Here is a 15,871-nt window from a genome sequence, read left to right on the forward strand (position 1 = left end):
TATAGAGTGAAAGTGTTGTCTCAGAGATGCATGAATCATTTATTTTCTGCGGTGAGTTCAGGTTTGGAAGGACTGCTGCTACACCGCCTCATCCTGAGCTGTGTGACATTTGAACTGCAGCGAGAAAGTGCAAGTGACTGCTAGCCTCTATGAACACCAGCTGTTACGCTCATGAACAGATGCCACAGTTGGCTTTCCTCTCTATTTGTTACTCTCTGTCCGTCTGTCTGTCTGTCACTCAGTCTCTCAGTCACTCGTAAACCCACCCGCAAACTGAGAAACTCATACACATACACCTTTGTTTACCGCACATCAAAGGCATTCAAATCTGCATCTGTTGCTATGGTAACTCAGCTGGTGTCTTGCCTGCTTCTTCTGAGGCAATCAGAGACCTAGAAAGCAGAGGTTTTAAGGGGTTTGACAGAGACAGGGATTGAAGTGGAACAAAAGACAAAATCTCCCCCGACTGTCAACCTGTGCTGCTGCTGCTGCTGCTGCTGCTTCTACAACGGGTGAAGCTTTTGTTTTATACTAACCTAAAGCAAATGGAAATATATGTTTTCTTTGAATCCCCTGTGAGTTACCGTAATGCTGGGAAAGCTGCTGCAATACAGAAAGGTCCTTGTAGTTTTTAATTTGCTTCCACTATGCATACTGTAATTTTTCCTGATTAAATGTTTATGAAAATCCATTTTCAATGTCCTGCATGTGTATGGACTCTCTCTATAAGAACTATTCAAAAAGCTGATGAAAAGGGATATTCAGTCTATGATATGAATACAGTGACACAAAGAGACTGATTAACTTAGTAGTACATGAAAACAAGTTTGCTGTTTTATTTGTACCTACTCAAATGCAGCTGAAGCTTTGTAAGAATCAAACATAATTTCTTTTGGCAAAACAATCTCATCTCAACTTGACCAAAACTTCAAGAACAGCTATTAATGGACCTTGTAGTGAAATTGTTTCACCGACAGCTATTTCTAAGGTCAAGACTGAACTTTCAGAAAATAAAACTGCCACAAAATTAGCCACAAAACAAATCAAGTTGTATTTTCCTTTTTTTTTTACCCATGAGAAACTTGCATGCAGGTGTAATTTAACTGTACCTGGACTTTATTGTGTTTTCTCGTTATTCTATTGTGTGTGTTTTTTTTTGCCTTTGCAGCAATAGTAAGAATGCATGGTGACTGGCATGATTGCACCAAAGAGCAACTGCACGGTGAAACATCAACATCCTCTCAGTGCCAGTCTCCAAAATGTCCTACATAACTTAATTTTCAACATTCCTTCATCAGCTGTAGATTAGATTCATGCATTACATGTAACGGAAGAACTGTAATGTGAAGATAATCAGACATCTTGCTGTAATGTCACAACCTTTGTGGCAAAACGAATAAATGACCACCAATAGGAAGGCAGTGACAGAAAAGTGGAACTAAAGGCAGATAATGAATCCTAAACTGTTCATTTGTGGGGCCAGGATTGTAATTAGCATTTTGATTGGAGTCTTAAACCAGGCAAGTGATTGCTCTTATTAGCATGTGCTTAAGGATGAAATTAACATCTTTAATTTGGCAGAGGCTACGCTTGAATGAGTCAGGTGACACTGCTGGGTGAAATCAAATTTTACTCTCTTCATTCTTTCTTTCCTTTTTTTGTTCTTTCAGAACACATGCATGAACTGTCTGTATGCGTGCCTGTAAAGTATGTGTGCATGTGCGTAGCTTGTCTTGTATTGAAAATCATTTTGTTTGTCTGAAAAGAACAATGAGCTTTCAATGAAAGGGTCAGGGATTACATAGCAGGGTGTCACATGGAGTTCAACAGGGTTAAGCGGTCTCAGGGGCTTTCTAACTATATCTCCTACCATGGTTATGCACTATGTGGACTTTCAATCCGCGCTGCCGTTGATTGATCTGCTCACTGCAGTAACACACAACAGATTGACGAATTTAAAAGGAAAGCACTTTTATCAGCTTCCGAGGAAAAGTCATTAAGATACCACCATGAGCCTGTGATTGGCATGAAATCCCTGTGGATTTGGCCTATTACTGTTGATGAGGAAGTAGCCTACGAGTCCTGACTTTAATAGGGTGGAACAGATTACTGAGTCCCAGTGACTCATCTATCATCATATTGATTTGGTTTTTTGTTTTTTGTTTTTATTGCTTGACAGATTTTATCACCTTTGTTCATTCCATGGGAATTGAAATGATGTCACAACTGTAGATTATGTCACAAAAAATCACTAGACAAACACAGGTTATGTGGTGTAGCAATAAGACCTTTTGCTTTAGTGTACCTACACCTTTCCTTTCCTTTCCTTTGCTTTTTCTTTATGGCTCTACTCTATACTTGAAATTCAATCATCCCTGTGACTCCTTACATAATAATCAGCTTAAGGTTCAAAGCCAGACTGTCCCAGGAGCCCCATGCCCCCGAGAATAAACACAAATATCTTTTTCCTAAACTAATTTAGACATATGGGATATCATGGAACAGGAAGAGTGGATGCTAAATTCCATTCCTATCTCTGACCCATTTGACAACAGATTAGACAAAGAAAGACGGAAAAGAAATTAAAAAATGACCTTATTAGACAAATGTCAGGAAAACAACTATAAACCCTGAAAACAAACCAAAGCAAAATCTGTTGTAAGATAAGTTTGGTCAGCTATTTAAAATATAATATTACATTATCATATATAATATAATTACTGGTTTCCTATTTCACTTTCACCCAAACCCAATAAGTGTGTCTTTATGTTATTTGTATCCCTTCTTCTCTGCTTTACAATCTCCATAATCTGTTAATGTTCATCCCAAGCCTCCATGGCATGTTGCATGCAGGCTTTCTGTATTAATACAAATTCACATATGATTTGCTGTGTGTTTGGTGTCCATTTTATATCTTCTTACATCTTTTATACATATTTCATCAAAGACAGAAGCAATAAAACATACCCTTCCACCCAAACACACACATACATAGAAACATAGTTTCTCAGAAAACTTGTGAAATGCAACTAAATGCCAGCTCATTTACTCCCATCTTGAAGTCTTTTGCTCTTTTTAAGATCAAACATAAACTGCATCCAAGTGAAAATTAATATTTTGAGGGGAAAGACACAAGTTTCTTCTTGTTATTCAGGATAAGTCATCTGGGAATTTATCCCCTGAAGCATTTTCCCTTATTTTCAAAGATGTGAAGTAAGCCAGGAATGAAGAAAACACAGTTACTATAATGTTTTTGGAAAAGCACCCTTTAGGTACAGTAAGTAGAGAAGATTTTCAGTGTTGATGAGCTGGTTTGGGGGTTCAATGTTTACTGGTAGAACTGTTACCTTGTTGGAACAACAAACTAAAGTTCTCAAAACTTCTAATTATCAGGTCAAATCCAATGGACAATCTCCAACATGCTGTGCGGTCTACTTTAAACAAAATATTGTTTATAACATTTTTTCATAAATGTCTATTTTGCGTCTTCTTTGCCAATTTACATAGAGTTTAGTTCATGATTAAAAACCATATTTGTGCTAAAACATTTTTTGAAAGAATATAAATAAATAAAAATGATGTGCTGTGCTCAATATTTCTGTTTGGGCTAAAAGACTACACACCATATTGTCTTTGAACATGGTTTTGCAATGGGAATAATTGGCTCCCATGTGTTTTGTTGTATCAAAGCCAAGTGAGAACTGAGAGACCCCTTCAAGGTGGAATGACTTCCTCTTTTCCGCAGGTGTCGGACTTTGTGTGGCCAACTCACACATTTGAAGTTGTTTGTGTGTCCTGTTGCTACACAAGAAGGAATGATGCCGATACCACCGTCTGCGTCTATGAACATGCACTAATATGATCATACGCACCATAATAAGATGATGTTGTGTCTCTCCGAAATAGATAACATTATCCTCTTCATGACCAGTGGAATATCATCTTGCTCTATTGCGCCATATGGCCAATCACAACAAGGGTTCCTGGAACGGATGGCCAATGGTAATGACCCTTACACAATGCAGGGTTAAGCCGAGGAAGACGACTAGGAGATTAGTCTGGTTCTCACCACTTAGGTCCCTCAGAACAACATGTGAAGAGGAAGCTGTGGATAACAAGAGAAGGTGTTGATTACATTAGGTGAAAATTACTCACTAAATGAACTGCTCAAGTCCCATTTAATTTGTATCACTTTAAACCCTCAACTATAAATCAAACGTGCCTTAATAAAAATTTAAGAATAAAGATTCTTTATCCTGACATCAACATCAAATCCATGTTAACCAAAACTACAGTACTGATGCTTTCATGTCAGTAGGTTTAGCAAACATTTTGGCCATGTTTGACCCACAAATAAAGCAGTGACAAGCTTTACTATATTAGAAAACAGAAATCTTCTTAGTACAGACTGATCTGTGGATGTGGCAGCAAGCCTGGAGGAGGATGAGTCCAATACCACTTTAGGTTGTTCAGAGATGTTTTGGTTATATTATTTTAATAAAGATTTGAATAAAAGTGACTATAAGCTCGTGATGATGATGATGAGATATAGAAAAAAAATCATTTTGGTTTATAGAAACAAATAAATAATAGTGTTGTTGTTGTCATTAAAATGATAACAGATGGATATGATGCAACTTTGCAAGATGACTGAGACCCTGATGTTAGACCAAAAGTGTGTATTTCACTGGAAACCAGTTGTGTAACAAATACCAATCTGTGCCTGGTAGAAAATGTCAGTCATCCAGTGGTGTTTAATGTCAAGAAAAAGGCTATAAATAACAAAATGCGTGTCTGCTGACATCTGTTTTCAATAATAATAATATGGTGAGAGATTTTGAGGATTTTTTTATTTCACACCCGTTCAGTCTTCTGATTACTTCCTAAAATGCGATGGGCTTGAGAGCTTTAGGGAAAATGACATTGTGCGTGCATCTGGCTGTTAACACGCTCTTTGCATTGAGATTTTTTTCTCCTCCCTTTTCCCCCACTTTTTAATTTAGTCAAATATACAAAGCTGGCCTTTGCAATCAAGGCCTAAGCACTTGTAGGAAGGGGCTTTAGAAACATAATTAAAAGGCCTGAGTGAGAGCAGGCAGCTTTGGGTACAAAGTGACAGAAAGTGAGAGTCTGATATAAGGTTGTTTTGAACATCAGCGATTGAAAGAGGCTGATGAAAAGTACAGAAAGAGAGGAGAAAAAAGGGAAAAGTGAGAAAAAGTGTGTCATACGACTAGACTGACAGGGATTATTTACTGTTGGCCAGTAAGAATAAGGCACACAGGGCCAGAAGCCATCAGTGCCTCACTATGTCAACTCATACGAAGAATGTGTATCAACAATTAAGTAAAGGTCTACTATTACTCTCTGATCACAGCATGAGAAATAGGAGTAAAAGGGTCAAAAAGCAGTGTTGATGACCATAATTTAACTTTTCAGCAAAATGCTGCTTTATATGCAAGAGATTCAACACACCAATCAAAATATGTGAGGAAGAAGCAAGAAATACCAAAATGTCCACAAGGAAGAGTCATCTAACAGCAAATGTGGATGATCTGAGACAACAGAGAGTCCAGGGTGAGAGATGTGATTTTGGCTGATTAGACTTTGCAACACGGTTTTAATTACAACGCACAGCATTTGTAACCCTGATTAATTCCAACAACGACAAACTGTACAGTGTGTGTGTGTGTGTTTATGTAAGTGTGCTGTTACATCTCTATGAGATGGAAGTGAGTGAGGACAGAGAGAGAGAGAGAGAGAGAGAGAAAGAGAGATTTGGAGATCAGGGTTTAACTTTCTGAATATTAAACTTTACATGTTCACACATTTTCTAACCACATACCTTTTTAAAATGTATCAGCTCTATAAATTCATATTATCCTAATATTATCCTTTCAATAATAACTAAAGTACATTCAATGAGGACACAAGGTGAGTTTTTGAGTTTAGTGAGTTTAGTATTATGTATGTCATACTGTCAATCCACTCAAACCACTTAGATGAAATGTTTCTGTGAGCCAAATGATGAGTCACAAACTCAACTTCAAAAATGTTACCTGTTGATATCATAAAATAAAGTGTATATGTTCTAATGAAAGGTAACTGCATGTAAATATTGTACCTTTAACTTAAGAGCTTTAATTACTTGTTGCTTTGCATATTTAGTTAGATTTCACCTATATCATGGTGCTACCATCACCAGCTACTAGATTAAAATGCTGCATCAAAAAAATAATAATATAATCTAGTAATATAACACTGAGCCATTCTGAGTATTTATATTTTTGATTTTGACTTATTTTGTTGATATTAATGTAGGCTACCAATTTTTTTTTTACTTGGAACTGAGTATTTGTAGCTTACATTGTAATATTACTTTTACTTCAGGAAGGTATCTGCATACTTCTTAGACCATGCAAAATATGAACTATGTGCAAAGTCATAAAACTGGCACAGTGTGAAATTAGTTTTAAAAGGTAGAAGAGTGAAGAAATAGAAGAAGGGAACCGATAAAATAGAGGAAATGTTTCAATTGAAAACATTACTTTTGCTAAAACATGGCCTGCTGGTACCTTATGATTATGCAATATACTGTTTGTCCACTAAGTGGCGCTAAAGAGAAGCCAGTCATGGTCACATGACTACAACAAAACGACACCCCCCTACGACATCCATGCAGCCTCTTGTTGGTGTTTCCAATGCAGCTAATTGTGGACAATATAACCATATTGTAGACGTATAAATGACTTAGGTACAGTTGTGCACGTTTAAATAACGCCAATATGTCAGAGAGGCACCGCGCGCTGCCGCCATGGATGTCAAAGAAGGAGGAGAAAGTGAAGGAAAAGGAGCCGCTGAAGACCAGGAGAAAACGGAAAGCTGCAAGGTAGTCAACGTTAGAAAGAAAGTCTGGATTTTAAGCTTCAGTTAAAGGTTGGTAAGTTAATAAGATTCGCACTTGCTTGTTTTCAGGGCTGCTTTCTACTGTATGAACGAGAAAGAGCTGGTTGAAGCTGCTGTTTCATATCTGGCCAACTGTGCTCGCGAGGATCACGTTGCTCTCCTCACTGACCAAAAGGTGGCGCTGTTTACTCTCTTTTTTTTAACCTTTTAAAAGGTTTCAATACTGATAAAACTGCTTTGAAAGACCCAACTATTGATTTACAGTTATTGATATACTGGGGTAACAAAAGAATACATAATATATGGAAATTAAGTGACTGATCTCATACAAACAGGTATCTAAAAATGTAATGTTAATGTATCATGGGAACATCTTAATACATTTAGATCTTAGTACAAACTTTTGACACCTACATGGATATTTAAAACATCTTGTTCACTAGTATACCTAAATGTACAGTGTATAAGTTAAAGGTGCAATGTGTAGAATTTAGTGGCATCTAGTGGAACAGACTTCGCAGAAATGGAATATAATATCATATAAGTATGTTTTAGTCAGTGTATAATTACATGAAAATAAGAATCGTTGTGTTTTCATTACCTTAGAATGAGCCCTTTATATCTACATAGGGAGCAGGTCCTCTTCCACAGAGTCTGCCATGTTGGACTACCATGTGTCTACAGTAGCCCAGAACGGACAAACCAAACACTGGCTCTAGAGAGGGGCCTTTCACATTTTTCACGAGTTTCACAGGCACCATAGGTTTAATCTCGCGAGACCAGACATCATAGCTCTCTTTACATTTTGTAAAGAATACATCTTACCAGCAATGAGGCTGTCCCCCCATTCGTCTCCGTAGTGAACTGCATGTCACTGCCCCAAGGGCTGCCCTAAAGACTTTGGATTGGTTCTGCAGTGCAGGGTTTTTTTAAACTCTAATTGTTTCCAACTGGTTTTAAAAACGAAACCTGGGAGATTGTCCTCAGTCTCTATGAGCAGAGCATTTAGAGACTGACCTGTGAGTCAGTGTGTGTGTAGGTTCTCCTACACGCTTGGAAGGGGAGGAGGAGGGGAGGGGTATTCAGTTGGCTGCAAATTCTGTAAACTCACACTAGATGACACTGAATCTTCCACACTGGTCTTTTTTTTTTTTTTTTAAAGTATACTTTTAATAATATGTCACACCATTTTTCATTGTAGATGTAAAATGCATGTTATTCCTCATAGCAGTGATCAAAACTTGAGTGACTGCCCTTCCCCCACAGGTTGAAGACAAGACAGGAGACACCATCGTGAAGATGAGTGTGAAAACTGCTGCTTCAAAGTCAATAACAAAGCCGGTGATAGAGGCTTCAGAGGAGGAGTCCTCAGACTGCGGCGATGACCAGGAGTCAACGTATGTTTCAGAAACAGACTTGGACATGACAGAAGTGCAAACAGTGCCATACACCGAGATCCCTCAGCATCAGCGGTCTGAGGGTCAGAGTTCAGGACTAGCTCAGGATCACAGCAGTCTTGTGAGTGCTGGACTGCAGGCTGAGAAAAGAGAGGCGCACTCGCAGAAGCCTGAAGATGCAGTAGAGGACGATGCCCTTCGGCTTGTGCGGGAAATTTTTTTCACCTGATAATGGACTCTGTTGAATCCCACTGAAATGTTTGCACTAAGCCTTGCAAAATGTTTGCACCAAAGGGAAAATCTTAACTTAAAAGGGACTGCTGCAAAATTTAAGAATTCACATAACAGTCAAAGCAATACTTGCTGCAAACTGGAGAACCAACCCTTTAATTTGTGATGTCACTGGGATGTAAAATTTCAAAGCTCCTGCACTGAAATGAGGCGTATATTCTGGTGTATGTTCAAATGACGGCATCTAAACCGCATTTTGGTAGGACAGCTCAATTTAGCATCTTACATAGTGGCATCACAAAGTCTGCAGCCTGTTCAGCTATGTCTTTCACAACCCACTGTATCACAAATGTAGCAGTTTCTGTTTGATTAAAACTGTGCTGGGACACTGAGCTAACATGAGTTCTTTAAAATGTTGCGATTTAATCATCCTTACACAGTTAACATGGTGTTCTGTGTTCAGATTTCAGATTAGATATGTTACTACGAGTGTTTGAGCGGAAGATTTAACAAGAAATCCAGGACACTTTTTGGTTGATAGAAGGGGGTAAAAGCTGAATCTTTGCTACTGAATGTGACACTGACATTAAATGTGGTAGTTTTACAGCCTACATCCTCACAGAGGTTTAGTGGTTCAACCAGAAGACCTAAATTCAAGCACATGTGTAGGCAGCCACTTTGTTTGCTCAAGTTTTAATGAGCAATTCTCTGACATTCCTATCAGTTCACTGTCCACTATACTGTAGCTGTACCTCTGGCCTCTTTGCATGAGGGCGAACAAAAGGGGAATTTCCTTACAGCAAGCGGGGTCAGTGAAGCAGCTGCAGGTTTTCTCTTGTTGACACCGCAGGTTAAAGCCTTAACCCGTGTCTAGACAGCGTGAGCAGCACGTCAGCAGAGCAGCAGCAAGTGCTCCGTCTGTGTGCCTACACTGGTGGCGTTCAGGTGCAGTGTTGAGCGTAGGTCATCCGCGTGTTGGAAGTCTCCGAGCCCAATATGCATGACCGTAGTGACATGCATAAAACATAGGGAAAATAGACTTGAAGCGTAAATGAATGCTTCAGGTCACAGTTACGCCTGTGAGATGCTAGCCTGCATGGAGCCGGTGCAGACATCTCCATAGATTAAAGTAAGAGTGTATCTATTGCGTGTGAAATACTCGTGAAAAACGCGTCTGACACTCTTGCTGTTTAGACACGGTTACACTGACATTGAACTGTTAGATCATAGAACATACATTTTACACATTACATAATATTTATTCTAATGTGAATTTATGTTCACTGGACATTATAGTTAACTTTTGCCACTTTAATAAATGATGAAGTAATAGTTATTTGTACGTACTTTCTTTTAATATACACAAAAACATTTGGAATATGTTTTTTGTCCTTGGAACAAGCTGTATAAAAAACTGCTTGTGTGAACTCCAGCTGTCAGCACCAACTCCATTAGTCTTCTAGCTTTTTATACGATTTAAACTCATAAGCACCTATCCAACAGCTGCACATATCAGAGAAAACAAACCATATTTCTGGTTTTTAGTGAGACATTTACCTACATGGCTGTTGTTTTCTTAAACCAGTTTGTCTAGATTTCAAGAACACTGTTACAACACGCAAAAGCAACTACAGTATGCTCCAGCAGATTTAACCAAAGAGAGGTACACTGAAATACAGTCTGGGTTATCTATTATAATTCTTTGATTTGGCTACTGTTAAGTGAAAACATATACAAGAAAACTTAACAAAATTTAGACCCATCTATTCCCAGTCAGATGTTAGCCTCCTCCCTGACACACGAGTTAGCACTGTTGTGATGGTTAGCTGAACTTGCACGCCCACACAGGTGTAGAACGAGAGGGTCATGTCTTCCCAGCTCACATGCGACTGATAGAGAAGCAAAAAGGCAATAATAGCAGTCAGGATGAGTAGGCTTGATGCAGCCTGGCAGGCCATGCTGACCCAGAGTGCTGCTCTGTCTTTGGCGTAGGCTACTAACAGCATGGACAGCAGTGCAAAGGCCACAAGCACCACTGGAACATATAAGCCAAGGGTAACTATTGTTGAGAGGATGCAGCTGTAGTTGTACCACCTGTAGCAGAATAGACCACCATGTTGATGTGTTACATTGAGGTAAGAGGGGTCGATGAGGGCTTCGGAGGAGAGGATGAACACACCATTGAAGACCATCAGGGAGGTTAACATCTGAATGAAGATGAGCAGGAGAAACATCGAAATCCAAATGGAGCAACACGTGGGGCTCCTCAGAGAGAGAGCAGCCATAACTGAAGCCCTGTCAGGCCATGTGACCTCAAACCTATAGATTTAATATTCATATTGACAGAAATTAATACAAACCATTTAGAAAAGTAATCGAATATAGTGTTTGTTCATATATACAGAAAACAAGCATTTCGTTGACAAAATTGCCTACAAATTCTATATTTCTGCATATTTCTGCAAGAATCAGCTTTCAATGGGATGGTTGTCAACTTCTCAGCATAACACACTCGTACTTCCTCAATAGTTTAATGTACAACCATCAGCAGATCAGTATTTTTGCTTTCATATCCTTCTACTTTCTATCATTTTACTTTCCATCTATCATTAGGATATTTAAATTATACACTGATTAACACTTAAATCACCAGATTTAATTAAAGATGTCTAGTGACCATTTAAACATTTTCAATCAATTTCAAAATGTCAATTGGTGATCATTTAAAAACTGCAGTGAAGATTTAGCTGGTTTTTCAAGTAGTATATAAACTGATTCATGGCTGGATGTAAAGTTTGATTGAGTAAAGACAAATTTGTAGTTTAATTATATGTTGTCTACTCACCTTTGTTATCTGAGAGGCAAAAAAAAGAAACGAAGCCAATCAGGTTCAGGAAGTGCAGTTGTCTGGGGTTTGGCACGCACGTGAACGCGCACGACGCGCAGCAGCGTCTCCGCAGAGCTGTGCTCCGCTGCAGCGCGCTGCCACAGACACTTTGACGTGCGGACTTCTCCAAGTCGAGACCAGCTCTAACTTTATCTACTTTCACTGCACCGCAAAAAGATTCAAAAGGTTAGTTACACATTGGTTATGGTTATCCATTAAGAACTGCACGTTATAACCTGAATTATTTTTACTTCTGTGCACTTTGGACAGTTTTAACAGTTTGTTCAGCACGAGAGGGAGGCGGGGTCCTCTGCAAGAGTTTCTTTGTTCGATTTGCTTTGACCAGCAATTAATGACAATTGGTACAAAAGACACTTTTTGATTTGATTCTAATTGGGTTATTTGTCATGTTATTGTGATAAAATGTGTTTGGACAGCATGAGATGCGGGTATGCAGGGTGTGATAGTCAGACAAGACAGCTGCAACAAGGTGTGGTTGTTTTATAGAATAATTAGAAAAAACAATAACAGCAACAACAAAGGAAAGAACAAAACATAATTTTCCTTTCAGGAGGGTGTAAAGCATTAAGGCTAAGTGGTAGACGCGTTTCCAGTGCGCATGTCTAAACTCGTCCAGATTTGATTTCTCATGAAATTGAGACATAAGCATGCAATGAACAGCAAGCAAGCAAACAAATGCTTTAATTGATCTTTGTGCTCCCAATAAACATAAACTGTACCGAGACGATCATCTCCGGAGTCTTTAGACACACTGTAGCACATGTTGTCCGGGATGAGCACAAGAGTACATAGTGTACCAAAACACTCAAGCTTGAATATTTTTGGTCAACCAGTTTGGTAAATCTTGAGGACTTAAAGGAAGTCTCTCTATTCACTATTTATTGTTACTGTTACTTTGAACATTGCATATTCATGAATTTGGAAGAAAAACACAATACAACGTACAATGCCTGCAGCAACAGGCATTTTATGTAATATTGAGGTGACAGTGTTTAAGCTGACTTCTAACCACTTAAAGAATAGAATTTGTTAAAATAACATTATCATAAGTAGAGATGCACTGATACATTACTGATATTGGATATTGGTCCAATACTGACTCAGATAGCTGGATCGGGTATCGGATACCAATATTTTAATAAATAAAAATTCAGTAAATTTATATCTATGTGTTTATTTGCTACATTTTATTAATTAAACACTGGTATCAGATTGGTACTCGGTATTGTTTGATACCCAAAGCCCACGTATCAGTATTGGTATCAGGACTGAAAAAGTGGAATCAGTGCATCCCTAATTAGAATTTAAAATATTGATCTGACCTTTGGATATATTACCCAGATTCAGGAATTTATTTTTAGAGCTGCGATAATCTGCAGCACTAAAAATGCAGAGTTCAAGCTTTCTAAATGTGGAGCTTTTTTTTTCTTATTTTGAAATTCTGTACAGGTTCATCATGGGAAACAGGTTCAGCAGAAGGCGGAATGTCTCAATCAATAGTGCTGAAACTGCTGTCACTGCAGAGGAGCCAGCGACTACACAGCCAGGAGGAGACTCTGGGATGACAGCGACTCAGGAGGCTGTTAAGACAGAGAATCTAGATGTGGTGGTGGGGAAGGAAGTTACACCAGTGGCATGTTTACCCACTGAAGAATGTGTATCAGAGTGTAAAGAGGCAGAGGCCCCTGCTTCAGCCCCACTGAATGATGCTGAACCAGAGCCTGAGGCAAAGGAAACCCCAGCTCCAGTTCAACCTGAGCCTTTGGTCTCAGTCAGCACACCCTCACCTCCAGAACCAGAGCCTGTTGCTGCAGAACCAACCTCAGATCCACAGGTAGATGTTGAGGCTGTCCCCGAGCCCATCTCTGAGCCAGTACCAGCTCCAGCTGAGGCTCTGGAGCAGGAGGCAGACCTGCTTACCCAGGAGTCTCTCCCTGAGCCAATGATCTCTCCACCCCCTTTGGTCGACCTGGGTGCCCCTGATGTAACTCCCCAACTTATCGACACTCCCATCTCTGTCCCAGTCAATGCAGACGAGCCCTCAGACATCCCAGCTGTGGAGGAATTCCAAGACGGCGCTGAGGCTGTGGTGATTTCCACTCTTGAGCCAGAAAAGTCTGAAGAAACAACAGAATCTCTGGAAGAGCCGATAGAGGCGGAGGCTGCAGGGAACTTGGAGCAGATTGTGAGTGATGTCAACGAGGAAAGCGTTAGTGGACTCCTAAAGCACTTAGAGCTGACAGGAAATGACCTTGTCACTGACCTCATTCACAGTGATGTCAAGATCCCAGATGACACTCCCATCGTAGACATAAGCACCCCAACTGAGCTGATGTGAGCCCAAGGAAGAGGATTCATGAAAGAAGTGAACGGATATTTTCTGTGAAACCCCCCCTAAGCCCTTCACATGAACGAATCATGGACACAATGTTTTTTCTCTCAACTTAAGTGGCCTGATAAAGGCAAAGCTTTCCTCTCTTTTAACTCTGTATATTTTTTGTGGTGCAAAATGAACTCTGGAACAAAGTGTCTTGTCTGTTTCCACACTAAACTACATATTAATACATTTATGATTTTTGATACTTTTATGCAGCCAGAAGGTGTGTGGGTGAGGAGTAAAGGAACTTAAACAGCACAGTGGCTACTAGTGTACTTAAGTGCATTGTTGGACAACAGAGATATTCCTCTATGCAAATTCACCAAACAGAATTTTCTTTAAGGAAAAGTGCCATTGCTATATTAAAACCCCATACAGAAAGATTGAAATGTGAAATTATTTTTTTTTGAATTTTCATGATTATTATGTACAAAGGGGAAAGTCTAAGCTTTTTGAAGTGGATATGTGAGTGTAAAGTTAATACAAAAAGACAGGCAAGGGACACTAGCAATGCAACCAAAGATGGAGACACGATACGCATAACACTCTAAAGCAGGACAAAAGTGTCCAGTAAACATGTATGAGTCAACATACTCATGTTTGGACTTTACAATGTTCCTCTAGCAGAAGCAGAGGATGATTTTTAATTATTGGCTTGCTTGTGAAAATAAAAATAATATTCCACATGTGTTATGGTCATGCTCTGTTTGTTTTGTTTTTTCAACCAGAAGAAATATTAGTTTACATAAAGAGTTACTGAGAAGATCTGAGGCACCCAAGAGGGTAACAAATTTAAAAAGTCTTTAGTACTTCAAGGCTACTTAGTCATAGTTCAAAACATGCCTACGCATTTCTGCCATTAAGGCCTTCATCAGCGCAAGTACAAAATGGTCACATTTAGGCTGCTTCGTATATATGTTGGCAAGTAGTCACATGATCAGTATGGAAAAGTAGTGGTCACATGATTAATGTAGATAGGTAAAGCCATATGACAGACACAGATCAGCAGAGGAAACCACACATTTAAACATTTACATAATGTCATGACAAAAACAGCACTAAACTATATATATATATATATATAGTTTAGTGCTATATATATATATATATATATTTTTTTTTTTTTTTTTTTTTTTTTTTAAAATTTTAAATCCAAATTTTTAAGTTTTCAGTACACACAAGCAAGACGGCACATGATGCTGTTTAAAGAACCCAGATGTCTAAATCAAAGACAATTACTAAGAAGGAGAGAAGTCAAGTTCCCCATTCAAACCGGGGTATTGTATAGCTTTCAGTGTATATATCCAAAACGATTCTCTTTGTAAGAGCCTCTTTAATCTGTCTCCACCCCTTATTGAGTTTACTATACGGCCTGATATCTTTAGAGAGCTGCAGCTGCTGTGGTAAGCCTCTTTGTAATGTAGAGCATATTGAGGGTTGCTAGTTCTTAAAGCATGTTTATGTTCAGCCAATCTTGCCTTCAGTTTGCGCTTTGTTCTCCCAGTATAAAAACAACCAATATAAAGAGGCAAGATTGTCTTTGATTTAGGCATCTGGGTTCTTTGAACAGTGTCATGTAGTTTATTGCTGTTTTTTGCCTTGATATTATGTAAATGTTTAGATGTGTGGTTTTCTGTGCTGCTGTCTGTCATGTGACTTTACCTGTCTACATTAATCACGTGACTACTTGCCAACATATATAGGAAGCAGCCTAAAGGCGACCATTTTGTACTTGCCCTGATGAAGGCCTTAATGGCAGAAATGCGTAGGCATGTTTTTAACTATAACTAAGTAGCCATGAAGTATTAAAGGCTTTTTAAATTTATTGCCCTTGAGTGGCTCAGATCTTTTCAATAAGTCTAGACTAGTAGGATCCCTAAACTGAACAGCACTAGAGGAATACCTTTCTACACCCAAGCAGCACTCCATGCATGTTTTTTGACTGATTAGTTTCCATATGTTGAGGTGTTCAGAAATGTAAATGAGGGTAAATTAGCAGATCAAGATAACAAGTTAGCGTGCTACTTAACATTAGCTGTGACACCACAAAGT

General features: G+C 38.9%; 2 protein-coding genes across 2 annotated transcripts; both read left to right on the forward strand.

Annotated features, from left to right (window-relative positions):
* The first annotated feature begins 6,633 nt into the window (after positions 1-6,633).
* On the forward strand, positions 6,634-8,926 carry si:ch211-127m7.2 (uncharacterized). Its single transcript, XM_067589533.1, has 3 exons — positions 6,634-6,889; positions 6,976-7,081; positions 8,173-8,926. The coding sequence occupies exons 1-3, from the start codon at positions 6,786-6,788 to the stop codon at positions 8,530-8,532; spliced, it is 570 nt and encodes a 189-aa protein (XP_067445634.1). The 5' UTR covers positions 6,634-6,785; the 3' UTR covers positions 8,533-8,926.
* Positions 8,927-11,403: 2,477 nt separating this feature from the next.
* On the forward strand, positions 11,404-14,507 carry LOC137182932 (uncharacterized). Its single transcript, XM_067589534.1, has 2 exons — positions 11,404-11,607; positions 12,892-14,507. Exon 2 carries the CDS (start codon positions 12,899-12,901, stop codon positions 13,778-13,780), a length of 882 nt encoding a protein of 293 aa, XP_067445635.1. The 5' UTR covers positions 11,404-11,607; positions 12,892-12,898; the 3' UTR covers positions 13,781-14,507.
* The last annotated feature ends 1,364 nt before the right edge of the window (positions 14,508-15,871 follow it).

This window comes from Thunnus thynnus, chromosome 5, assembly GCF_963924715.1.
Source record: "Thunnus thynnus chromosome 5, fThuThy2.1, whole genome shotgun sequence".
NCBI classification, from domain to species: Eukaryota; Metazoa; Chordata; class Actinopteri; order Scombriformes; family Scombridae; genus Thunnus; species Thunnus thynnus.